The 26,213-nt window shown below is 45.0% G+C and overlaps 1 protein-coding gene across 7 annotated transcripts in view; it reads left to right on the top strand.

Moving 5' to 3' along the window:
• Window positions 1–26,100, top strand: part of dgkd (diacylglycerol kinase delta) — a 50,636-nt gene extending 24,536 nt beyond the window's left edge. For 3 of the 7 annotated variants that reach the window (XM_088611323.1, XM_088611272.1, XM_088611314.1), the window contains 25 exons: window positions 382–488; window positions 1,178–1,303; window positions 2,105–2,207; window positions 2,869–3,031; window positions 3,283–3,391; window positions 4,161–4,300; window positions 4,870–4,954; window positions 5,253–5,374; window positions 5,780–5,879; window positions 6,342–6,609; window positions 7,353–7,511; window positions 8,021–8,149; window positions 8,471–8,567; window positions 9,262–9,372; window positions 9,698–9,794; window positions 10,493–10,600; window positions 11,162–11,275; window positions 12,104–12,238; window positions 12,341–12,495; window positions 12,955–13,066; window positions 13,753–13,845; window positions 14,392–14,511; window positions 16,021–16,135; window positions 18,104–18,234; window positions 19,369–26,100. In XM_088611323.1, the coding sequence (XP_088467449.1) occupies window positions 382–488; window positions 1,178–1,303; window positions 2,105–2,207; window positions 2,869–3,031; window positions 3,283–3,391; window positions 4,161–4,300; window positions 4,870–4,954; window positions 5,253–5,374; window positions 5,780–5,879; window positions 6,342–6,609; window positions 7,353–7,511; window positions 8,021–8,149; window positions 8,471–8,567; window positions 9,262–9,372; window positions 9,698–9,794; window positions 10,493–10,600; window positions 11,162–11,275; window positions 12,104–12,238; window positions 12,341–12,495; window positions 12,955–13,066; window positions 13,753–13,845; window positions 14,392–14,511; window positions 16,021–16,135; window positions 18,104–18,234; window positions 19,369–19,458 (3,089 nt within the window). In that variant the 3' untranslated portion in view covers window positions 19,459–26,100. The remainder of the gene's footprint in view (window positions 1–381; window positions 489–1,177; window positions 1,304–2,104; window positions 2,208–2,868; window positions 3,032–3,282; window positions 3,392–4,160; window positions 4,301–4,869; window positions 4,955–5,252; window positions 5,375–5,779; window positions 5,880–6,341; window positions 6,610–7,352; window positions 7,512–8,020; window positions 8,150–8,470; window positions 8,568–9,261; window positions 9,373–9,697; window positions 9,795–10,492; window positions 10,601–11,161; window positions 11,276–12,103; window positions 12,239–12,340; window positions 12,496–12,954; window positions 13,067–13,752; window positions 13,846–14,391; window positions 14,512–16,020; window positions 16,136–18,103; window positions 18,235–19,368) is intronic. The other 4 variants (XM_088611295.1, XM_088611284.1, XR_015928083.1 and 1 more) reach the window with 3 other exon arrangements.
• The last annotated feature ends 113 nt before the right edge of the window (window positions 26,101–26,213 follow it).

Below are 26,213 nucleotides of genomic sequence, written 5' to 3' on the forward strand. Positions count from 1 at the left end.
AACAAGAATACACAAGTAGAACCTTGATGGAAGTGCATTTAAAATGAGAACAGGAGGCACTTGTTTACAAGGGGTTGTGGGAGTGTGGAACAGCTGATACTCTCTCTTCCATCAGGAAACAGATGATATTCTTGGATCAATTAACTATCAACTATCAAACGAGCAAAATGGGATGAATCACCTCATCTTGATTGTAGCCTTTCTCACATTTTTAAACTGAAAGACACTGTGACTCACCATAACTACAGGTGGAACTCGCAGGCTTCAGTGTTTGGTCTCCTGCTTTGTGGTTCTTTGTCTTATTTCTTCTAGTGCTGTGCAGCTGGTTTGGCCAACTCTCTGGGCTGCATGAGTCTTTACTGTTTCTCCTTTTGTCTTCAGTGTGTAAGTTCAAAGCCCACAAGCGCTGTGCCATCAGGGCAACCAACAACTGTAAATGGACCACTCTGGCTTCCATCGGCAAGGATATCATCGAGGATGAGGATGGGGTAAGACTGCCTGCTGTGCTCTCTAATGCAGCGTTACTGACACTGGCAGCTCTGCTCAGAATAGGACCTCACTGTTGGAGGACCTGAGCTATCTGTCGAGCTTGCCTGCTGAAGGGTCTCTGTACTTGGCCAAAATTCTGTATCAGTTATCGTGTAGGAAAGATTCATCTCGGCCTCTTTTCATCGAAAGTACAGCATCAGCAAATAAGTGACAACTCTTGAGAAGAAGGAAGGGGTTGGTTGTAGAAAGTTTAATAAAAGTTGCAAACCAAAAAAGGTGTTTCAAAATCGGCTATGTAAAGACAACAGGTAAAACAGAGGTCTGTGTAAGTTTGTTCATTCATGAGAAACGTGTACATTTACAAGAAGATGGGCATTTCTAAGTAAGGTTACGATACGGAAACCACAGGCTTGCTAAGCCGAGCAATGTGCAGAGATCGGTAAGAGACTTATGAGAACTGACAGATATAGCAGATAAGAGAAAGCCACAGATGTGTCTTCAGTGTAAATCTGGAGGCTGTTTTAACTGTGACTGCCGATAAGTGACAATGCGCCCTTTCTTTGAGACGAGAGGTTTCGGAGGAGTTCGGCGTCAGACCGAATACGAACTGCTCAGATTGGACTTTGAGCTGTTTAAGCTCTGTATTGTGGCGTTTGTGGTTTTTCTCCAATATGTCTGCTCCCTGCAGATTTCCATGCCTCACCAGTGGCTGGAGGGGAACTTGCCGGTCAGCGCCAAGTGCACCGTGTGTGACAAGACCTGTGGCAGTGTACTGCGCCTGCAGGACTGGCGCTGCCTGTGGTGCAAAGCCATGGTAAGACTCCAGCAGCCAGGACCTCTGCTCACAGCCCTGCATCTGATATAATAGAAATCATAGTATAAAGCCCATAATATACACTTTTCAAAAGTGTTCTCAGTGCTTATAGGTCTGGATTGTTTTGTTGTTCTTTCATTAATAAATAACAGTTAATGGCTGGTGATGTTTGTCTTTTAGTTTAAAAATGTAAAAAATTATTAAAAGCTGTACTTCTGCATTTCACAAATGATCGTTAATTCTATTCTTGATCTTTTTCTTTACAAATCCATAATGGGTTTGTTTGTCATTGCGTGCTTTTTTCATGTACGTCAAATGATATTAAATACAAAACCTTGGGCCCTAGACAAAAGCCTGTAGTCACTGGTAGAAATCCGCCCATCTGTTTTCGAACTGCTTTGTCCAGTTCAGGACCGCAGGGGAGCCTGAGTCTATCCCGACAAGAAACAGGACAGGGCACACTCTGGATGGGACACAAGTCCATCACAGCACAGACACACACACTTTTTCCAGAAGCCAACTAACTTACCAGTATGTTTTGGACTGTGGGAGGAAATGGGAGTCTCCTTACAGCCAGACTGGTTGTGGGATTCCAGGTCTCTATGAGTAACGTGTTGCCATTCGTGTGTAGTGATTTGTTTTATCTTGCTGTGATCACCCTCAATGCATTGTGAAGAGCATTGTCGGTCAGCAGTGGGTTGAGAGAAAGTTTAACACCCTCTTAGAAAGTGTCTTCAAACGTCACATTAGGGGGCAGGATATACATGCGATATTGATTTTGGGATTGTTCCTCTGTCTCAGGTACACACAGCGTGTAAAGACCTCTTGTCCAATAAGTGTCCGCTGGGTCAGTGCAAAGTGTCCGTCATTCCCCCAACTGCCCTCAACAGTATCGACTCAGATGGTGAGTAATAGCTCTCTGAAGTTATTCTCCATTTTCCTTTAGACAGCTCTATCTTCACTCGATCAGTACAGGCATGGGAGACTTCTAATGAGAATCAAGTTCCTGCTCTGAGTATATATAGGCACACCAGTAGATCATATAGGTCCCTCTGGACTAGAATTTCCTGACTGGTATCCAGTGTAGTGACAGGAAAACCCTACTTCAAGGGTACTGTTCCCATGTTTACATGGCCTCTCAGCTGTGAATTTATTTCTGACTGAATAGCTCTTGCTAGCTGACTTGTTGATGAACTGATGCTGTATTAGGCACCTCCACACTTACTGTTGGTCCAGTTGGTTACATTTCAGGCATCACGCCTGAATGATGGCAGCCCTGAAACTCAGAAACCCATACAGGGTGGATAGCAGTTACAAACCCCATTTGAGCTTTTAAGAACTGAAAGCAAATTTACAAATGCGCCCCAGATAGAAAGCTGAAATCAGTAAGCCTGCGATTAAGCACTCATCTGGCGGAAGAACAGCGTTCCTCCAGGACCGTTTGGGATTGGCCTAGAGGACTTCCGTGAGCGCACAGAATGCCGTTTCTCGGGTTAGAACAGAGATCTGTGTTTGGCTTTTATACCAGTGTTCATTCAGTGGTTCCGCTCTCCTCTGCCTGCCAGGTTTCTGGAAGGCCACCTGCCCTCCTTCCTGCACCAGCCCCCTCCTCGTCTTCGTCAACTCCAAGAGCGGCGACAACCAGGGGGTGAAGTTCCTGCGGCGCTTCAAACAGCTGCTCAACCCGGCCCAGGTCTTCGACCTGATGAACGGGGGTCCCCACCTCGGGTAAGACGGACGGCTGCGTCTTCTCCTGGCACTCCCCTCGTTTCCGGCCTGTTTTCGGTCTGGTGCGTGCAGGTGCAGCCCTCGGGCGACTAACACCAGGCTCCGCGGCGTCCGAGGGACTTCCTTCCCTCGCTTGCTTTTTTCCACGTTTCTTCCCCCCCCCCCCCGGCCGCCGTGTGTGTTTTGTGTTTCTCCTGAGGCGGAGCTCGGAGGCTAAGCGATCTCACCTTTGTGTGTATGTGTGTGGGCAGCTTGCGGCTCTTCCAGAAGTTCGACACTTTTCGCATCCTGGTGTGCGGTGGGGACGGGAGTGTGGGCTGGGTGCTGTCGGAGATTGATGCTCTCACTCTGCACAAGCAGGTATAGGGCCTTTTTCATTCCTCCTTGAGCTTGTGTACGTATATAACCATATAACCATCCCAACTCCCACATTCCTTACCCTTAAAACCAAAACCAAGGGCACTGACGGCAGGGAGTGTGGACGTTTGGAGGCTCCTGTTGCGTTTTTAAATGAGGGGATTGGTAACTGCTACATTTAAGTCGGCTTTTTCATGTGGCCGAATTCAAAAACGCAACAAAGCCTTTTTGTTTTCTCTAACTTACAAAAGGGCATTTCTGATCCGACAGGCAGAAATTCCTAAAATGAGCAAAACAAACATTTAACTTGTGCCTCTGTAACAATGGTTAAAGCGCAGGATATTTTATTTTTCGGACACTGAAGGATCCCAAGTGGGCAAAAGTCAGTGTGCAGTGCGGACTGTTTCGGGCTCTTTCAATGCGTTCAGTTGAGTCATACTGCTCTCTAGTGGAAGAAAGCTGCAATAAACTTCCACAGTCAAACATGTCAATTTTTCTACCTCTTGGTAGATGTGGATAGAGTAAAGATTTAGGTTTAGTTAAGAGTCCCACAGATAGTGGTACATACTGCTCTTCCTGTTCTTTACCTAAACTCCGCATTGGAAACAGTAAAAGTAAGGCAACTGCATTCTTGTGTTCTGCACGCTGGAGTTTTAACTCTTGGACCTTTTATGCTCCCGCGCTTTGATAGCTTTGATATTTTTTACATTGAATTTGAGTTGAATTCCTCAGTTTAACGGTCCTGTTGCCCTCATGCCTCTCTCTGTGGTAGTGCCAGCTGGGTGTGCTGCCCCTGGGCACCGGCAACGACCTGGCGCGGGTGCTGGGCTGGGGCTCGGCCTGTGACGACGACACGCAGCTGCCGCAGATCCTGGAGAAGCTGGAGCGCGCCAGCACCAAGATGCTGGACAGGTGAGGGAAGCGGGCTGACCCTGGGGAATCCACAGTACTGGAGCAGGCTAAACCGACAGCCTTGACTGGCCTCGGGGGTTTTAAAGAGAGTCAGTCCTGCGGGCATTATAGCTCTGTCTCAAATATGACACCAGCTCTGTGTTAGAATGTCTAATGGGGATTCAGAGTGCCTCATCAATACAAACAGCAGAACCGATTCTAGACACTGAAGAGCCATGGTTTATATCTGGGCAGTCCCACAAGCAAGAGTGGTTAGAGATTTGTTGTATTTTAGGAGATCCTGAACTCTGTTGGTACTGGAGATTAAATGTTAGGTCCTGAACACTGCTGGGATTAGGGATTGAAGCTGACAGGGGGATCCTTTGCTCCTGCAATAGTCGCCCCTCCACATTTTAAGGATACGTGCACAACCCCAGAGTACTGTACCTTAGAAGTATTTACTGTACCTTTCCTCTGTCTGTCACTCCTTCTTTACTTTTTTTTTTTGCTCAGAGTGTGATAAGCTTATATTCAGTGCTGTGGATGAGAGGATTCTGTATCGATTGTGTGTTTCCACCCCTTGCCTGCAGGTGGAGTATCATGGTGTATGAGACCAAGTTCCCTCGGCAACATTCCACTTCTACCGTCACTGAGGACTGCAGCGAGGACTCAGAGGTACGGCTCGCCACGTGTAGGCCGCACTGTAAATCCTCCCAGAGCCTGGCTGATATGCACTATTGTGCGCCTGCGTGTGTTTACAGGCCTGACAAAAACATGTGCAGGCTCTGCACTGATGCTAGAAACTAGTGTTTTGTGCAAGCAAACATTTTGTGTTTCTTTTTATTTCCATATTAATGACAGCGCAATATAATGGCAGCACCGATTATGGAGAATAATACTTTTCTCTGTTATTTAGGAAAATGAGGTTTTCCCAAAAGAGCAGGTTTTTAACATAGTGTGCTTCTGTTTTAAGCCTGTGTCTGTCGCCTCTCTGCTGAAGGTGCAGCAGATTCTCACCTATGAGGACTCCGTGGCAGCACACCTGTCCAAGATCCTGACCTCGGACCAGCACTCGGTGGTGATTTCCTCAGCCAAGTGAGCGTCTTGGATTCGATGCTAGACCTGTAGTTTAATCACAACAAAATCACCATTTAATGTACCCTTAAAAAGAAAAGATTTTAAAAACTGGAAGTGTGTTTCCTTTTTTTTAGCCCGGTATATTCGTATTTGGGGGTGTGCTTTTTATCAGTTTTTCTCGTAACACTCTTTGCTTTTTCTGAACATTTGTTCTTTACACCCCAAGTGTTGGCAAGTGCTATGGCAAGAGCCTTTAATAAAAGCACATTTTTATGCTCCAGCTGGAGTATGCCTTGTTTTCAGGCCCAACGGCTTGCGATGGGGCGGTGATCACCTCGCCACTAAAACAACTCGACCAGTTCCTGAATTTCACCACTGCGCTGTTGCTTGAATTAGGCCTCTGTGTGTGCGCTGTGTCTGCAGGGTGCTGTGTGAGACCGTGAAGGACTTTGTGGCTCGAGTGGGGAAGGCCTACGAGAAGACTCCGGAGAGCTCTGAGGAGTCCGAGGCCATGGCCAAAAAGGTGAGGCCCTGTCCAGCCCAGCCCCTGGAATTTTATTGGTCCATGTGGGAATCTTTAACATCACATTCTACATCAATCTTTACATTTATTTGGCAGTTTTCACCCCAGTGTGCTTTATTGGTCAGATCAGTCTAGACTCTATTCTGTTGCAGGCAAAAGCATTGCCACCCTCCGTTACCGACAACGGTATTCAATAACACTGTCGCACCCGTTGCCGACGGTGGGATTCGATGCCCTCCTTCCAGACTGCCTTCAGAAAGCTTGCCTATGTGTGCTAACAGCAATAGGAGCTGCCTAAACGAATACATATTTTTAAAAATGTGTCTTTGACATCAGGGTACCGATGCTTTTTTCTGCGGCTGTGTCCGCAACCCGTTGTTGGTTCTCGTGTGGAAAGTGTGCCTGCGGGCGCTCGTGACCTTGCCTCTCCGTTGACTGACCGTCGCCCTTTCTCCCCGGCAGTGTGGGGTCTTGAAAGAGAAGCTCGACTCGCTGCTCAAGACGCTGAACGAGGAAGCTCAGGCCTCCAGCATGCTGCCCACCCCCCCGCCTACCATAGCGGAGGAGCAGGAAGAAGGGGAGGGGGTGGTGCTGTCCGTGCCAGCTGTCCCGCCGGCGCCCTGCTCCCCTCGCGCGGCCTCCGCCATCTTCAAACCTCGGGAGCAGCTCATGCTAAGAGCCAACAGCCTGAAGAAAGCCATCCGGCAGATCATCGAGCACACGGAGAAGGGTGAGCTCCTCGACTTTCTCCTCCCCCCTAGGAGACCTCAGAGATTGGCATCATGCTGCCCTTTGTGTCAGAGGGAAGTGTCTAAAGACCATAACAAATGTACTGGGCCTTGTGCATTAAGATTTCTTTCTGAAATTGCAAATGCCGCAAAGGCATTGATAAAGTCAATCCACCAAACATTTTTTAAATAGTGTAAAATGAACTAGAGGCCAGAATTGAATCTATGTGAAAGTGCATTTAAAACCAAGAACAGGAGGCACTTCTATACACAAAGAATAGTGGGTGTCATGGAGATTTAAGTTACAGCAGTCATGTAGCTGCTATTCTAAAGATTGAATGTTGTCAGGGACAATGAGTTGTGCTTTCTGAATTTACTTGTCTGTGTCTGGAGCTTGACATTGGTCTGTGCCCAGCTGATCGTAACTGTGTCAGGAGCCTGTTACTGGTTAGTGTCCAGCTGATCGTGTCTGTCAGGAGCCTGTCACTGGTTAGTGTCCAGCTGATCGTGTCTGTCAGGAGCTTGTCACTGGTCAGTGTCCAGCTGATCGTGTCTGTCAGGAGCTTGTCACTGGTCAGTGTCCAGCTGATCGTGTCTGTCAGGAGCTTGTCACTGGTCAGTGTCCAGCTGATCGTGTCTGTCAGGAGCTTGTCACTGATGAGTGTCCAGCTGATCGTGTCTGTCAGGAGCTCGTCACTGGCCAGTGTCCTTCTGATCATGTCTGTATTGATGTGTCGCCATGCAGCTGTGGATGAACAGAACGCCCAGACCCAGGAGCAGGAGGTGTTCGCGCTCAGTCCATCCTTGGAGGAGGAGAGCCGCGCAGAAGACAAGCTCTCTCTCCAGTCCTCCCAGAGCGGGAACAACGCCTGCCACAACACCAAGGCCCGGCCCGCTCGCCGAGGTGAGCCTTCTCGACCCAGTGTCGCTTCCTACCTGGACAGGAAATAAACTGAGCAGAAAGTCCATAATGCCCTTTTCTAATGAAAGTAAAAATAAACTGCATTTGTCAATTAGACTGAAGCACATATTAACACAGGTGAGGTAAAGCAGATCAGGGTATGTTCTTCAAGAAGTCTGAGCAGAATCCTTTTTTATAATCACTTGAAAGGATCCTGAGACAAGTACGAGTGGAAGACCCTCCTCTGGGTCACTTTACAGATATTTTACTATCTTTTGTAGCTTGCATTGGCATGTCTACACTTTGTTGTAAATTCTTGTCTTGGTTCATATTATTTAATATAAGTTAAGATTACTTATCAATAAATTTGTTTAATAAGAAAATGTTTGTTTGTTTTTTTAAGTGCAGTTTTTAATGACAGTTTTATGTGCAGTGGCTGCAAGTACAAATCTGAAGGATATGGCTCAGGATGGTATATTGACCTGCATCTTGTTTGCATCTTATTTTGACAGTGTCCAAATCACCATGCGAAAAACTGATCAGCAAGGGGAGTTTATCGCTGGGCAGTTCAGCATCGCTCCCAGCACAGACCGGAATCAGGGACAACATGCCAATGCTGAACACCAAAATTCTGTTCCCAAGTATGATTCCTGAATCTGCCCTGTACCTTGTTAATGACAAAGAGTACAACTCTTGTGCTGATGTATATCCTGCTGCAGAGGGTAATACTTTGTTAGTCCCAGTATTTCATTCCAGGAGCAAATGTACTACATTTCCATTGGTTACCATTTATGTACCAGTTTCAGCTCAGTAGACCTTCGGGGGGCTGTCGTCAGTTTCAGGTCAGCCATCTGATCAATCTGACTGTGCTGTGGTTGGCCGCTTACAGAGTGCAACGTCAGTGGCCCAGCTTCACAAAAATCACTGTCCTCTCTGACAGCGCTGCCCTCTCTTCCTGGCAGATTTGAGAGCAGGCATGTCTGGATCCCTTCCTGGCAGCTCGGTCATCAGCAGACTGCTGGTCAATGCCGACCCCTTCAACTGCGACCCAGAGAACATGTGAGTATTTGTGGAAAAGCAGCGGAAACCTCTGAGTCTTCTTGTTCTTTTTCTGTGTAATTTGGAATCATCATATTTCTGCCACACCCACCTGATTTGGAATAGCCAATTAGATTGCCAATTAATTTTGTACACACCCACCAGATTTGGAATAGCCAATTAGATTGCCAATTAATTTTGTACACACCCACCAAATTTGGAATAGCCAATTGGGATTGCCAATTATTTTTGTACACTTCCACCAGATTTGGGTTTGCCAATTTTGTTTCACTCCTCCGCTTGTAGCTACAAACCCAGCATACACGGGAGAACTAAAAATTGTCAGTCTCTTTTGAGCCACTTGTCTTTTAAGACATAAAGGACACCACAGCTCCTTACTGGAGGTCAGGCGTTGACTGTAGGAGAGACTTGTCCCAAACTAATGGCACCACAAACCTGTGCCCAGGAGGCTGCAGGAGTCACTGTGATGCTGAAAGCTGGGAAGCTATTCCCATGCTAACCCTGGGAACACTCGGCCAGTTGTGTGCTGCCAGCTGGGGAATCTTGGTCACAGTCAGCAGGTGCCATGATCTGGGCTCGAAACCATGATCAAACGCAACCTGCCCTATGCCAAGCATTACAAATTTTCCCTTGTCTTTTAAAAACATAGTGAACAAGGCAATGTTGAACTGAATTTCTTTTTTCCTCCTGGTAGTGACTGTTACACTGAAAAATGTGTGATGAACAACTACTTTGGAATCGGACTGGATGCAAAAATCTCCCTGGACTTCAACAACAAGCGAGATGAACACCCAGAAAAGTGCAGGTGATTGATGCATCGATGAAAATGTTATTTTCTCAAAACAGAAGGAAGAGGAGCATGTACATTAGGTCAGAAATGACATGCGAGGGTTTTAGAGGCTTATTGATTAGATGTTTATTTCTGGAGTGAACATTGTGGAAGGCTAGTTCTGTTGAATCTTTTAAAACCACATTTTATGCATTTGTTGGTAGTGTTCAGAGACTTAACTCCATCGCAAGATATCTAGAGCAGTTCTTTTAGCTCCTGTCTTGGAGTAGTTCAGAGTATTGCCAAGCAGGGGTGGCCAGGGAAGAAGCAATGTTTTCTCAACTCTGGCTTGGCTCTCCAGGAGCCGCACGAAGAACATGATGTGGTACGGGGTCCTGGGGACAAAGGAACTGCTCCATCGGACCTACAAGAACCTGGAGCAGAAGGTGCTGCTGGAGGTAAGGACCTGCTTGCAAATACCCCTGCAGTGTTGGTGGAACAGGGCTCAGTGTAGTGAGCTTGTTCCAGAAGTGATGTCAGCACCTGGAAACCAGGCCAGTGTAGAATTCTGCTGTGCAGACGGCCCTAAGGGCTGTTCTGTTGAATCTGTGTTGAGGCCCAGTGGATGCCTATGGGAGAGGTACTGTGCATTCTCGGTGCAACCGTGATCAAATCCCAGCAGGAGCAGAGGAGACACGCACTCATCACACGAGCGAGACCCAGATCTCGTTTCACAGCTGTTAGCTGAGAAAGCACTGTATTTTAAGACAATCCATTTCTTTGAAAGCGGTGATCTATAGTGTTTCTTCGCAAAAGAGTCCAAGTGGCGAACTTGTTCCTATGCATTGGCTGCAAAGGAATGAGTCAAGGGTCATTCCATGGTGAACACACACAGAGAGGGCTCTACAGCCGCAATGTTTTTCAGCTTGCAGTTAACCTTTGCTTGTTTGTTTTCGGTGATGTTCATCTTGTTTTAAATGCTAAACATCTAAAGAGGTGAACACGCATTAATTGTTTGGAAGTTGTAATATTTGGCTAGAATTGTAAATCTTAAGAAGAAATGTGACACACAATCTGGAAATGAATTTCAGTAAGCCCCCATTCATGCCAGCCATGGATCTTGTGCCTCATTTCATGCATTTCTTTCTCTCCTCAGTGTGACGGGCGACCCATCCCACTGCCCAGCTTGCAGGGCATTGCTGTGCTCAACATACCCAGCTACGCCGGGGGCACCAACTTCTGGGGGGGCACCAAGGAGGATGATGTGAGAAAACTTCTGAAACCTCTCTTCACAACTTTTCTAGTTTTTCTGCTACCTTGTGGGAATTTGCAATATTTATATTAAACCCAGCTTAGTAATTATAAAGTTGCCGTCACACTAGGCTTAGGGGAGATCCCGGTATCGCCTCAGGTCTAAGCCTGTAGTGTACATGTTAACCTCTGTGCCAGATGCACAAGGCTGTGGTTTATCAGCAGCATCAAGATTTCCTACTTTACTGCAAAATGGTTTTCTTCTAAGGATAAGTTGCCCAGCAATACTAACCATTATGTTTAGTAGGCTACAGACACCCTTGTATTATTTATATATATATACTCTGTAGATATCCTTATATCCCTTAGATTTGAAACCCTTCCGTCAACAGCAGTGTTAAAGTACTTCATTGGCGCTTCCGTCACTTTTTATGTAGCACAGATGAGACGAACTCCTTGACCCTCTCGTGCATCAGTTCCCTAAAATGCTGAGAATGAAGAGGGGCTCTGATGCTGCCTCTACATGATGGCTGGTAATGAAGAAACTTCTGTCTTTTGTTTTTCGTTCCTCCAGACTTTCACAGCGCCCTCTTTCGATGACAAGATCCTGGAGGTGGTTGCGGTGTTCGGCAGTATGCAGATGGCCGTGTCCCGGGTCATCAACCTGCAGCACCATCGCATTGCACAGGTAAGGCCCAGAGAGGAGCCCAGGCGTGCCAGGGGGGCTTCCTGGGCTTTCTGTTTACAGGCTCCGGTGTACCTTTGTCAGTTGCTGGTCTTAGAGGAGGCAGGCGAGGGAAAGTGCTTTTCACATTGTAGAGTGTCTGATTTTGTAGAGACTGGTTTTCTGAAGTTTAAAAGCATTATAGTGCACCTGTTGTGTAACAGGTCATCAGTAAGGCTACGGATGTTTGACAAAGGGGCTTTTCTGATGTTTGCAGTGTGCAAAGATATGTGTTTTTACTAGCACTGCATTTATTTAACAAGAGTCAGTTCACGTTGTACCTAAGGGTATAGAAGAATGTAGAAATGACGTGTGAATCTGAGTTGATCTCCGAGAAAACTGCTGTCTTTCCTCTTAGTTCTACAGAATGCATTTTGTAAATAAAACTGCTCAGCTGCGCTGTGGTGTTTTGCATCCCTACAATTAGCTGGGTGCTGTGCTCGTCTATGTAGGTTGGGTTCAAATGTCCAGGGATTGCTTTCTAATTGTCAGTCAAGACTAAGAAATACAGTACACAAAGGAATTCAGAGCTAAAGATTACTTAAAAAAAAAAAACTTCTGTCAGGCAGCATGGTAGTGCAATGGTTAGCACTGATGCTTTGCAGCACTGGGTTCAATTCTGTATCTGGACAGCTATCTGTGTGGAGTTTGCATGCTCTCTCTGTGGGTTTCTTCGTTAAAATCAGATTTCCCAGGTAAACATAGCCCAGTAGTGGTGCACTAATGCTGGTTTTAAACACACGGCTCATACCTTGTTCATTGTCTCCCTCCCGCTGCCTCTGGTCTTCTCAGTGTCGCACCGTGAAGATCACCATCCTGGGGGACGAAGGTGTGCCCGTGCAGGTGGACGGGGAGGCCTGGGTCCAGCCTCCAGGGTACATCCGCATCGTCCACAAGAACCGCACGCAGACCCTCACCAGGGACAGGGTGGGTAGCCGCTCGGATCTGTAGCCCCAGAACCCACTGGCTCCAGCTCGGTCTGCCCTGGTTACACTCAGACTCTTCCCCTCCCCCTCCTCCGTCTCTCAGGCCTTTGAGAACACCCTGAAGTCCTGGGAGGACAAGCAGAAGTGTGAGTTCGCCCGCCCCTCGGCCCAGCATGCACTGCACCCAGGGATCGTGTCGGAGGAAGAAGCGGCTCAGATCAACCTCTTCGGCCAGGCAGCCGGTGCCCTCATTCACAGGTACAGGCGCCACGCAAGGTTTTCAAAAAGTGTTTTATACTGAACATCCATTGTGGCCTTTCTGTAACCTCCTTACCTTTATTATTGTAATGAAGGTAACTTAATTCTACGTTTATATGCTGAATCAACTCATACTGATTTCCCTACTTTTTAGTCTTTTCTTTTCTTGTCTTCTTTGCTATCTGACTTAGTATAGAGGAGATACTAAATATTCTGCAGGATTTATCTTAGTTCCTGAGCCTCCTTGTTAACTTTATGCCTTGTGAGATGTCTAAGGGCAAACTGGTTTCACGCCATTGTCTTTAGGACTAGGTGCTCTGTGTGCACTGGTGTGTGTGTGTGTACAGTCTTTAATGACACATTTTCTAGCCATACACACAGCCCTTTGGTGGTGTTCTTGTGCTTTAACTGGATGGACCTCTGTGTTAACCATGGTTCTCTGCTCCCCTGGGCGCTCAGTATCCGAGAGATTGCCCAGTCTCACCAGAACATGGAGCAGGAGCTCGCCCACGCGGTCAACGCCAGCTCCAAGTCTATGGATGTTGTTTACGCCAAATCCAAGAACACAGAGGTAGGTCCTGCAGCTGCAGTCTACGTACATCAATGGCAATAGAGACAGAGCCCCCTTCACCAGTAAAGAAAGAAAATAGCACTTCTTGTGGTATTCACAGGCCTGCACAGACAGGTCCCCATTGTCAGATACCCTGCTCTTTCAAGCCAGCCTATTAAGAACAGAAGAAAGGTTACCAATGAGTGGAGGCAATTCTACCCAAATGGCCTTGCTTGGTAGCTGGTAGCCTATTGATGTGAGAATCTCATCCTGCTGTTTCTTGAAAGGAACCAGGGTATGTGTTCCAACAAAATAGTTGGGTAACTTGTTCCATACTCTCACAGCACTTTGAGTGCCCCCTGCTCTCAGTTTTAAGTGTACTTAGTTTCTATTTTTGCTCTGTGGGTCGTGTTTCACTGTTCTTTCTGCAGGAATCCACTGAGTTGTCTTTGCAAGTGTCTTTGAGGATTTTGAAAACTGTGTGACATTTATTTTGACGTTGACATTGGAAACGTTATCACACAGCCTTCTAATACTTGAACATTTGGAACTGTTCTTGAACACTTGGTGTTCTTGGACACTTCAACCATCTTTTCTAGACACAGAGATATGGGAAGACTTAATTAAAAGCACAGGTCAGATTGTTGGCGGAAGGACAAATGTTGAAACCTATGACATTCCAACCTGCCTGTGTCTTAATTGTCCAGGGCCTGAACTGCAGTGTGGTGATGGAGATGGTGAGCAACGTCAAAGCACTGCACAACGAAACAGAGCTCCTGCTGGCTGGAAAGATGTGCTTGGTAAGTGCCAAATTCACACTTTGCCAAGAGTCTGCTGCAACAGACAGGGAGCACTAACACACTCCTACTGCTGTCAGCCCATAGTCGGAAAGACTGTTGCTTTTCTCAGTGCATGATTCCGTTTCTTCATTAAGTGGAGACACGATGAACAGAATGTGTTGCTGTTCTTTTTTTCTAATCTTTCCAAATTTTGAATTTCTCTGGATTCATTTTTAATGGATGAAAATAGATGAAAAGTCTTAGATTTGAAAAGTCTGAAAATTAAATGATAAAAACTGTAGCAAACTGCTTGATGCTGGCCCGATTTACTCAAGGGAATTAAACCTGCCAGCACCATTTTTATGTCTGACGAGTGAATGACAAAACATTGCTGTAAACACAGACATTTATAAAGTAATATGCTATTCTTTTGTCAGAAGAATCATATGTAGACAAATTAGGCAAAAAAAAACTGTGCAGCTCAATGGCAGTTAAAAAGGTAGTGTTGTTTCGCACACTTCCTATTGTGCTGAGTCCTGGTGTTGACCTTTCTGCATTTCTCTCTAGCAACTGGATCCTCCTCAGAAGGAGCAGCTGACCAGTGCCCTGAGCAGTGTAGACCAGCAGCTCCGCAAACTGGCAGACATATCGTGGCTGTGTCAGGTCATCGAGCCCTCAGACGACGAGGTACCCTCCTACCTGGAAATCTGGAATGAGCAAGAAAACCTGTACACTTCTTTCACCCCTTTTTCACAAACGTTGGTTTATAGAGTAAAGTTAATGTGAGAGGATTGTGGGTTAGTACTAATAATAAAAATAATTGCTTACACTTATATAGTGCTTTTCTGGACACTCCACTCAAAGCGCTTTACAGGTAATGGGGACTCACCTCCACCACCACCAGTGTGCAGCATCCAGATGAGATGACAGCTCTCGTCTAAACTACATTTCCCAGAAAGCTGTTGGGAATGACCTGCCATCTTCAGTCACCTGACCAATTGGTGGAAGACAGTGACAGTTTAAAAATCAGGAAGATGAGTCTTCCAGTGTCAGTCAGCATTGTCTCTCCCACTGTTTTGTGACTGTACCAGAGGGAGAGAGAGAGGGAAGCATCTGACTGTCTAAGTCCAAGATTCATAGAACTAAGTTCTTTGTGAGTTTTTGACCCTAAGTTTTTCGCCACCATCTGTGACGCTCAGGAGCAAGTGATGCCATAGACAAGATTGTTGATTGGCTGGTGTTGGTAAAATGGAGAATAACCAATGGGTAAAAAGATTGTGGTCTTTTATTTAGAGAGTGAGGATGATACTCACACAAAATCAAATCAAAGGTCTGTTTTGAGCTTCTAAATTGACTTCTTCAGTCCCTCTAATACTAACCAGACAGCTATGCAGCTTGCTGGTTTTAAATGCAAGTCTCTCTGAAACTGTTTCAAAGTCTCTGTATGCATCACTTCAATATAAAATGAACTCATTTCTCAGAAAAAGCTTGCATTTTGAGTCTCCAGGGCCATCCTTTGGTCATTTGCTCACTCTCTCGACTCTTCCAGTAGAGAAGAGCTGCTCTCTATCCCCAGACAGCAGATGTTGACCAGCAGTGGAAGGCTCAGCTGCCTGAGTTTTAAATTGTCATCTAAGCAATTGTCTTCCACTAATTGGTCGTCACCAATCAGTGACTAAGGACGGCAGGTCATTCCCTACAGCATTAGGATAGGATCACTTTATTGGCCATATACAATTTCTTGTATTAGGAATTTGTCTTTTTTCACATACCCCAGCTTGCTCTCCGTGAGACACACAAACGGGGAGAGAAGCTTGGGGTCAGAGCGCAGGGGCGGCCATTTATATGGCACCACTGGAGCAGTTGGGGTTAAGGGCCTTGCTCTGGGGCCCAATGGAGTAGGATTCCTCTGCTGGCTTCGGGATACAAACCGGCAACCTTCCAGATCCTTAGCCACAGAGCCATACACCGCCCCCCATTGTGGGGAATGTACAACCTGTCATCTTGTCTGAACCTACTGACAAACTGTCAGACTGTTTTATGTGGGGGTTTTATGAAGAAGACCGAGTTGCTTTCAGAATGTTCTGCAGTCATATAATCAATGAATTGAAAGTGCTCTTCATTTTGATCCAGGGGAAGCAAAGAGCATTTCCTGCCCCTTGAGTCTGACCGATTTCCCTCCCTCTCCCCCTCCAGGCTCACATGGAGTTTGCCAAACGGAGTCGCAGCGCAAAGTTTCGCCTGGTGCCCAAGTTTAAGAAGGACAAGAATAACAAGAATAAGGAGGCCAGTGCCAGCTTGGGGCTACCAGGTATGAAATGCCAATAAGACTGCCATTAGCTGTAAGAGGGGTCTTAAAAACCTGGGTCTTGTTCCACAGGCAGGGTAGTATCAACAGTCATGTGTCATGGAGTTCCCATGCACAAACCAGATCGTGGGCTGTAAAGTGTGTGATTGGGAATTCATTATTCCCTGCTCACAAAAGGTAAGTTCCCATATGAGCTGAGCCAGAAGATCAGACAATGAGCTGGTTTCTGTTACTACGTCATGGTCACCTCTGACATTTCACAGGTCTTGCGCTCTGGACTGGGAAGCACGGGAGCATGCTTATAATCTGATCTGCGGTGATCTTGTAGGCAGGTGAGGGAAGCTTATGCTCCCCAATCTTGTGTATTAGGAGCTTGCATAAGCCCTGAGCTTTAAGAGGGAAAAGATCTCTCTCAAAGCTGATTGCAGTAGAAAATCTTGCACGGCATGCTCTCGAGTTCACACATGCAGACCTACTAACACACCCCCCATGCGAAGAAATGTCTCTGTGGATCTGTGGCACCAACACAGACAGGAGGAAGTGTTCATTACTTTGGCCAGTATACTCGGTGGGATCGGTGACATTCTGTGCTGGTTAAAACAATGCAAAGACACCACATATACCATTTCCTTTTTAATTTTTTCTTTGGTCTCCGAGTATGTGATTATGAAGAAGATCTGTACACGTAACTGCTTCAATGTCAGAAAATGTGCTTTGCAGCCTGAGGGATCAAGATGATAATCAGGGGGAAATGGGGTCTTATGCGATTTGGTTGTTATATATATCTCTCTTCCTAAATTTCTCTGTATGATGGACTGACTGCTAAATTAATTTATGTACAAAATATATTAAACTTCCATGACAATGGAAATTAAAAACATGTCTAATGGGCTCTGTAGATTTCTAACATCTCCCTATTCATTTTTACCACAGTGTGGTGCTGCTTTTAGGGAAATGCAGTTTGCTATTGAAATGTGCTACTGAGAGGAATGGTACTGTAATCTGCATGTAATTTTCTGGACCTAGAGCCCATATTCTAAGTAAACCTTCCTTTCTTTAATGCTAAAAGACTTCTGTGGGTTTGTTGCACCACTCCAACGCGAGTTATGATTAAGATGTCAGTCTTACTCACACAGAGAAGTCTACTCTGTTTTTTTTCATCTGGGATGATGTGCTCTGAGGGTTGGTGAATACAGATTGTTCTACAAGCCCCCCACATTCAAAGTCTCTCTCTCAACTCTCTACAAGTCAATACAAAGCAGTTTTTTTGTGTACCTGTGCTATATATTATGTTTACACTCTGTTACTGAAGTCCAGGCTTCTCTCAGACTGTCATTTCTGATTATTAGTTATCTCAGAATGGCAAGTTAAAAACTCTTTTTAGAAGTCTGTTCTAAAAAAAAAAATTATCTGTTGTACTCTGCCACAACAGAAAAGATTATGATTCAAGTGTTCAGAGGCATTCAAAAATTTAACCCCCCCAGCCATGCTGTTAAAAGACAATTCCCTGGTGTCTTGAAGGATATGACTGGAGGAGATCCTAGGATCAATAAACTACTAACTTATCAAACAAGCTTGGTGTGCCGAATGGCCCTCTCTCATGTTCTAAGTAGATTGGCATAGATACAATGCTTGTTTTGCTCCTTAAATGACAGTAGTATAACATAGGCTTGATCGGCCATCGGTGTGACAGGCTCTTTTATAAAGCTCAATGGGCATGAAAGAACAGAGTTCATATTTACTGGTTGGCTGTTTGGCTATCCTCTGTCTTGTAAAGAGTACATAGAGGATGCTATGCAGTAAATCCCACACTGCATCAAAGGCAGCAGCCTACTGCAGTGGATCAGTGGGGATCTTCCACTCCTGACTTGTGGCCCATTGCGCTGTGCGCTCTGTGTGAGGAATGTGGTGGGGCTGTGGACACTCTCTTTCTCTGGTGAGCGGGTACTGAAGGGGCTTCCTCTCTGACAGTGCATCAGTGGGGGACGGAGGAGGTGGCGGCCTGGCTGGAACTGCTCAGCCTCTGCGAATACAAGGAAATCTTCATTGGGCACGATGTCCGGGGCACTGAGCTCCTGCACCTGGAGAGGCGTGACCTCAAGGTATCGCCTTCCCCCCCCCACCTCGTGCATGCTCCTCTCTGATCCCTCCTCACACGTCTCACAGGAGGTGTGTGATCGGGTTTGTCACATCAGACTCCTGCAGGGGACTTGCGATCTGGCTATAGCGTCATGTGATCCTGAGTTCAGAGCTGAGGGACTTGCAGTTGTAGGAGGAGGGGCACAGTGCGCAACTGGACATCAGAACTAATGTTTAAGTCTTAAGACTTAGACTTAAGTCTAAGATGAAGATGCAGCAGGAGGGCAGGAAAAGTTTAGTTTTGAGGGATGAAAGGATCAGTATATTGTTCCAAGTTGCAGCAGAAGGCAGGTCTTAGGAATGGGTCCCTTATATTTGGAGGAGTATTGTCTGTGGGATAAATGAGGCAGAGGAGGCGAGATCTGGCTAAATGTGAGTGAGTGGGATGGAAAACCAGAAATGCAAACAGTAATGTTTTTAAAAGTTAAATTCTGGGTAGGAAGAAGATTGGGCCAAATAAGCACTGACACACTGTGAGTGAGTGACTTTAGTCTGCTAAGTAACACAGTTTATATTCTAATTAGTGAGCTGAGTAATCAGGTGGTTCTCTTGAATACATTGGATAGATTGTAAAGTTGGAGGCTAATGTTGACAAACCTGCTTCCTAAATTCATTCATTTCTTCACATCTAGTCATCGACTTTCCCTTCACTAATGGACTGTTTGCTTCTTAAGACTCCAAAGCCCTGGGCTGATTTGTGCAATGTGCCCCTTGGTCTTTCCCCTCAGGGCAGGTTTCAATGGAGCCATAGGCTGTCTGCTATGATTTTTTTTAAATCCTTGCTGAAAAACCTTCACAGTGTTTGTTGATATGTTGAAATGAGATTACAAATTCACGTTGCTGTGGAATGCTTGTTTCTGGATCACCTGCGAGAGACAATAAGAGCTTGCACGTTGTATCTGAGTACCTACCTTTCTATTTAATGTCTATTGTCCATGTCATCTGGACGATGCTTTTCTGAACCTTCAGATTCTAGTGATGAGCTGTTTTAAAACATGGGATTGTTTGCTACTTTATATCGTCGGTGTACTTTTAACTAGATGTCTATAAAAATAATTTTTACTTTTTTGGTAGATGACTGTTTTTCATTTTCCCAGGATCTTGGGGTGACGAAAGTGGGTCACATGAAGAGGATTTTGCACGGGATCAGGGAACTGAGCCGGACCACCCCTGCCAGCGAGGTGTAGTCTCTCTCTTCACAGCCTGTGCTTGTGACTCCAGACCCCGGAGGTGACCAGGCTGTGCATCATCACGGAGCTCTTGGTTGAGTGTCTCCAGTGACCAGCTGCTAAGCTCATGTCTGTCCATCTCAAACTAGTTCCAAACTAGCTCTGTGCTGCCCCAATGCCTCCCACCCCACACCCACCTAGTGCTTTGAGACTTTTCTGACAGGGACCACTGCACCTCCTCTCCCATGAGGGCTTTTCAAACAGTGCTCTATTCCTTTAAGCCACACCTTCGATCAGTGGACCAACCAGAAGCTCGTTGTGCCTTAAGTGGTCTGATTAATCGGCCAATCACACTGCACCTTCTAGTGCCATCGACCAATCCTGGCACAGCTCCAAGCAGAAGCTGATTCATGCTTTGGTCTTGCATTCATAGTGTTGCCTTGGTGCAAGATTGTTGTCCAAAACATCACTAAGGCCTTGAACTAGAAAGGAAAGCAGCCTTTGTTCTTATTAATACCGGAAAAAAAAAACATGAAAAGGGCCTACATGAGTGAACTCCTTTTCTTAAGTTTAAGGATTTAGTATGTCTAACAAACCAGCTGTTTAAAATCGAAAGCTGCCTTTACTTCTGTAAAGAGTTATCAGGAAAAATGTCTCAAAGAAACCAAGTTTTCACTTTGTGAAAATTCCTTTATCTGCCATTCCTGCTTGTATGTGGTATAAAAAACTTGAATTAGAAATCAAGATATTGTTAATGGAGTGGAGGACGAATTAATTTCGTTGGATTATTGAAAAAACAGCACTCATCCCCTCTTTGGGTTTATACAGTTTAAACTAACCTGTGTTTTGCAGTTGTTGCCTTGTGGCAGTCAGTCTGGCTTAAAACTAAGAGCTGCTTCTGAAAGCCACGTGAGAAAACAGTGAATGTTCACAAACAGCACTTTGCCAGTCTGTTACTCCTGTGTGACAGACCAAACACTTGCTATGATGTCATACCTACATGCAAAAATCCTGGACACCAGCACAGCCAATCAGAACACAGCCATGCCTTATTTGTACAATAAGCAGCAAGTATTCTGAATTCTGTCCAGTTCAGTTTTTTTTTCTGTCACCAGAAATTCCATGATTAACTTGAAATGGATCAAGTCAAACTCTTTGGCAGTAGGAGTTCCTGACCAGTCTAATGTTTCAACATATGTCTTTTCTATGCTTTTGTTTTGACATCACCTGAAAATGTTCACATCATTTCTCAGCTGCTCATTTTTTCATGATCCCAGTGAGTGAACTGTATATACAGAGCCTAGAAAATATTAATCCACTGGGTTCATTTGTATTCTCAAATATTTGACCTAAAGCAGCTTCATGAAATTTTTAATAATCTGATTAAACACAACACAAAGACGTTAAATGTATTTAGATTATTTAACATAATGATCCAAAAGCAGATATCCTTGTGTGAACAAGTGTGTGAACCCTTAGATTCAGTAACTTGTAGCACCTCCTTGAGCAGAAATTACTTTAACACTTATAGGAAACATAGTTGATCAGTCTCTGGCATCAGCTTTTAGACCCTTTCTTATTTTTAAAACCGCATCATGTCGGTGACATTTGAGAGCTTTCTTGCATGAACAGCTCACTTCAGGTCCTGCCTCAACATTTCAGTGAGGATTAGTTCCAGACTTTGACTTTGGCCGATCCAAAATGTAAAATCATGTCTTCAGCTATTCTAATGTGTTCTGATCTGTGTGTTCAGTTTTAGTCTTTGTTGCTAAGGGAAGTGCCAGCAGCTACTGAATCTAAATTGCATCATCCAGGTGGGTGGTGGAGGGGAGTCCCCACTACCTGTAAAGCGCTTTGAGAGGAGCGTCCAGAAAAGTGTTGTATAAGTGTAAGGAATTTATTTTAAGTTTTTTTCTTTAAGGGTTCATGTACTTATTCAAAAGAGGCTATTTACTATTTTATTATTTTGTTAAATAATTCAAAAGTATCATATCTTTGTTTGATATGTTTCTTTTACTATTTCTATGAAGACTTTAATTGTTTTTGGTCTAAAATTTATTACGGGTCAGACCAACCTAGGGGGTTCATGAACTGGGCACTGTAGCTGTGGTAAATTAGCAAATAGCAGTGCTGAATTTGTTTTTACATTAATTTTCCCAATTGTGCCAAAGGTTAAAACTATTACTAGGGAAGTGTCATATCTACCTGGAATGGACTAGTGCTCCAGGAATGTGTGTAATTTAGAACGGAAATGGAAAACAGTTCATGTGCATGGATAGTATTTTTTTGGAAGGGGGTAGGCTTTTTCTTGGAAAAACAGTATTTTTTAATTTACAAAAACGGAAACTAAGTGAAAAAAGCAAAAACCTACAGTAGTTTTTCACTGTAACAAGAACTCTCTAAATGTCTAAAATGCATTAGACATCATATAAAAAACAATCCTGGTATTTTTCAGTATTTGAGCAAGCAAGCCACAGTCAAGGATTTTTTGTCTGCCCAACAGTTTTGACTGTCCCTTGTAGAGCTCTTGCGTAAAGCTTTACTGGTAGCCTGATATTGTTTTGTCCTTTCTTTTGCTAGGACAGTTATGCCAGTCATGTTTCTCTGTCTATTGTGTTAACAAAGCACAGCTGTTTTCCTGGTGTCTACACAGGGCTATTTGCTGTTTGATAGGTACTAATACACTGGCATCCTCATGGACAGGTTATGGTAGTCAGCAGGGCTGTGTTTTCTCTGCTGTATTCTAAAGCCCCCTTTTCTAGGTATGAAGAGGAGAGATTAGTAGCTCTTTCAGCTGTCCTGCTCCCTGTGTGTGCTTTTAATCAGTTGCTGGTGAGTACACAGTGTACCCACTGCTATGAGTCACTGGCTGCTACCCACGTCTTTCGGACTTGCTGCGCCATGCCCTTGCGCTGGATATACCCATCGTTTTCTAAATCCCTTCCTGCTGCCTTGTGTTTTTCTACATTTCTCAGTTTTGTAATGGTCCAGGGTTTCAATGCAAACAAGTTCATGCTGCTGTTCCCAGTACTGTTTTCTGTCAATGTTGTAGATAAGTACAGATTTGTAGAGGGTGTTTACCAAGTGTCAAGAATTTGCCAAGCACAATTCCCCTGATGTTAGAACCACCATTCTATATCGCATTACAGTTATGTACTGTAAGCCCTAACTTGATAAGGCTGCGAAGTCTGTATAATGTAGTCTGTATAATTCTACTTAAAAAAAGCTATTGCTAATATTTTACCTCATTTTGATCAGAAAGAAGCCTACAGCCTTGTTTAGACTGCTCAGTTTGTCCTGTCTGATGCAAAATGAATTTCACAGATAATGTCATGATAATCCTTCTCAGTTGACACATGAGCAGTGTCTTGACTCTGCGTGCTGTTGGTTAATGAAGCTCTCCGAATGCTTCCTTCTGACGTCTTTGCGCAACATGTCTTTGTGTTGTCTTGAAATGATCAAAGAACCTCGAAACTGGCTTTTTTAACGCAATGAGCCGTTCATGCTGTGATGTACTTACACTGATTTTCAGAAATCTAAAGGCCTTTGAAAGTGGGGCCTCACAATTCTTCAGACTTTTGGGGGTTTTTAAGTAGGAGCTGTTATCTTGTAACTGGAGGAGCTGTGACACCTTTTTGATCCTTCATTGACAGCTCTACATTTCATTGTGAAGCAGAATCCACCTAGCTTTGGATTGTTCACCCACTAACTGGGAACTTGAGCTTTGTGTGGACCATCGTGAGACAGGTTAGTTTTACCCTGCTGCTGAGGTGTTGTTGGCAGTGGTTATCCTGTTTAGTAAGAGAGGAAACTCAGGTTCAGACATAGGGTGTCTGTGCTTGCCTGAGGTGCCAGTGGTGCAAAGCTGGCAGCTGTGGGGTTACAACTGAACCCCTCCAAGTCAGAAAGGTGACTGACAGGGAAGAAAGCAGAGTGAGCCCAGCCAGGTAGCATCTGCAGCGGCTGACCTAGGGTGTGTTCTGCTCAGAAACATCTTATTTTAATTAACCCAAAACTGTCCTGTTCCTGTTTTGTCAATGAGAGATGTAGTGACATGCCATCAGGGCTCTTAAACAGTTAACAGAATGCAGCCGACAAATATCGTTGTGTTACCTAGGCCACACAGACATGATGCTCAATACTCAAGTGTGTCCTTGCAGGACATGATATTCTGCACAACATGTCAGAAACGATTGTACTTCCCCTTCTTGTTTAATTGAAGAGCTCGCTATTTAATGGGATCTTATCTATCAAATTGAACATATTACTTTTGCTTTCTTTTTTAGCCACTTTTGATAGCGTTGGGTCAGCTGTCATTCTAGTAAGAGAGCAACTTCTGAGAAGAGGGAATTCTCGTGCGCTGCTGCCTGTCAGTAACGGGTCAAGGGAAGGGCATTGATCTGCCTCCTCCTCAGTCTGTCTAAGCTGAGTCTCCAGTCGCCCATATTCCTGGACTAGTCACTGTTTTGTTGTTAGTTCCCACGCTGATTGCCTTCCTGGGTTCATCAGATTGCAGGAGTGAACACTGTGTGAGCTGTTTATTTATATCAGAAATACATTGGTGATAAACTTCATGCTGCAGAGTCATAAAGTCAGTGATGCGTTCTGCTCAAGTGGCAGTACAGCGAGGAACAGGCAACAGTGTTTCTTCTGGTGTAGAATAATGCGGTGGATTCGTTTTTTTGCTGCACACAGCTTCATTTTCCCGTATCTCCACATAGATCAAACAAGCTGTAGTTTTAGAAACAGTTGCTTGCATATAATGGATAAGATCTAGATGACAAATTCGTTAGGAAAATGCATTCCGCAATGTCGGTGATCAGATACACAACAAAGCATTGTTGACGAACGTCGCGTCCTTTAAAAGTGAAACCTGTCAGATTAAAATGCATTAGTGGGTTCATATTTGGCGACCCCCTGAGTGCTCGCAGAGCTCGCTGTTGCTAATCTAGACGAAGAGATTCGAAATTACCCAACCTGGCATATTCCCATCATAGATTGATATGTCAGCTTTAATAAGTGCATGTAAACGATGGCATCCAGTTCTTCTTCTATCTGAAATCCCTGCTCTTGGGTTTCAAGATGCATTGGTTCTGCTGCTTGGTGCCAGTAGAATGTCCCCAGAGTCCCCGGCCAAATATTGTCAGGGCTGGTCATGGGAAACCGGAAATGTTACATTTTTAAACATTTCCAGATAACCTTTGCAGTAAGGGTAGGATTGAGAATGTGGAAGCACATTTTCCCAGAGCTCCCAGCACACCCACTCTTTCCCTGTCCTGTGTTTTTTTTGGCACTTTCGACCGGCCTGTGTGTCGATACTGGCAGGAGGCTGCCGCCCTGTGATTGCTCTGCCCTGCTGCAGTCCCGTGTGTGGGCGTCAAGCCAGTCAAGATGGACACAAGCGACCGCTGTGTATTGGAGAACCCTGATGAAAAGGACATTTCCATGTATGCATTCATTAAGAAAAAGACTGACGTTTGGGATTTTAAATATGCAAGGTTTTAGGGGGAGATGCATGTTTTAATACAATTTCATGGAAGTTTAGAAATGAGAGTGCTGCACATTTACACCCAACAGCTTTGTGAGATGTACTCTGTGTTGCCATGTATCCGTTAGTCAGCTACACAATGGATGTGCAATCTAATGTTCGATTACACTCGCCCCACTTCCATCTATCTTGATCTTGGATGTCTTGAAGGGTTTGTGTTGGTGATTCTGTCATTTTAAAAGAGCTGGATTTTTCCAGCTGGAAAAAAAACATGAAAATGCTCCTGTCACTGTTTCAAAGGAGCAGTGCTCCAGTGTGATGGTGGTTCTGTAAAGGGGAGACATGGAGGTTGGGGAGGGAGAGTGAAAAGTCAAAGCAGCGAATGGAGGACAGCTGGAAAATACCATGTTTGATGCAGTGATGCTTTGTTTTATTTGGGGTCTAGGCCTTTACTGGTGTGACCTGTCTTTCTCCAGAATGCATAACAATCTGGTATTCACGTTAGGGGAGGAAGGCGATGCCTGCAGGCCAGCTGTTAGTTTCCACACTTTCTCAGGATGTGTGAAGTCAAATGTATGGTACTGGGCTCATTGCACGTCTTAGCAGAAATTGAAAATCTCCAGTGTCCTGGGAAGGTCCTTTTCCCCTCATGAACACACCTGTCCTCCCATCAAAGCTGTAGGGGACAGTGGCAGAGGAATGTTTTCTGTGATTTAGAGGTTGACCACAGCGGTTGCCTTTTCTATTCCATTTCAACGAAAGTCTGTCGAGTGTAAAAGGTGAGAATGGTGACAATCCTGGCCCTCCCCACCACCCACTTCATAACACACCCTTGTGGAGTTTATTTAAAAGTTCCTCGCGGTTTGGCTGATTGTTGGTTTTCCTCATGGTCTGACACTATGGGTGCCACAAAGAGGTCTGCATTCCATGGGGCACAGTGCTCAGAGGAGTCACTCATATCACATATCACTGCAGGAGGCCTGTGCCCCAGCCCAGACTGGGGTCATCTCATTCGCAACTCCTGTTTTGAGTATTTATTGTTTTAATTTATACCTGTTCAAGGTCTGTTGTCTCTTGATACATCTGTGTACATAATCCCACAGGAGGGATGTAAATACATTGTTCTTGTACAGAAAGCACCAATCTTCCATTAAAATATCTGTTTTCATTTACGAGAACTTGTCTGGTCTGTTTTTTTTTTTTCCCCCTCCCATCTCTTGAGGAGAAGCCCCTGACATAGCGTGTTCCACAGTACATCAGTACGTCACTGAATCGCCGACTGACT

Source organism: Lepisosteus platostomus, chromosome 2, assembly GCF_059453375.1.
Source record: "Lepisosteus platostomus isolate fLepPlt1 chromosome 2, fLepPlt1.hap1, whole genome shotgun sequence".
Taxonomy (NCBI): domain Eukaryota; kingdom Metazoa; phylum Chordata; class Actinopteri; order Semionotiformes; family Lepisosteidae; genus Lepisosteus; species Lepisosteus platostomus.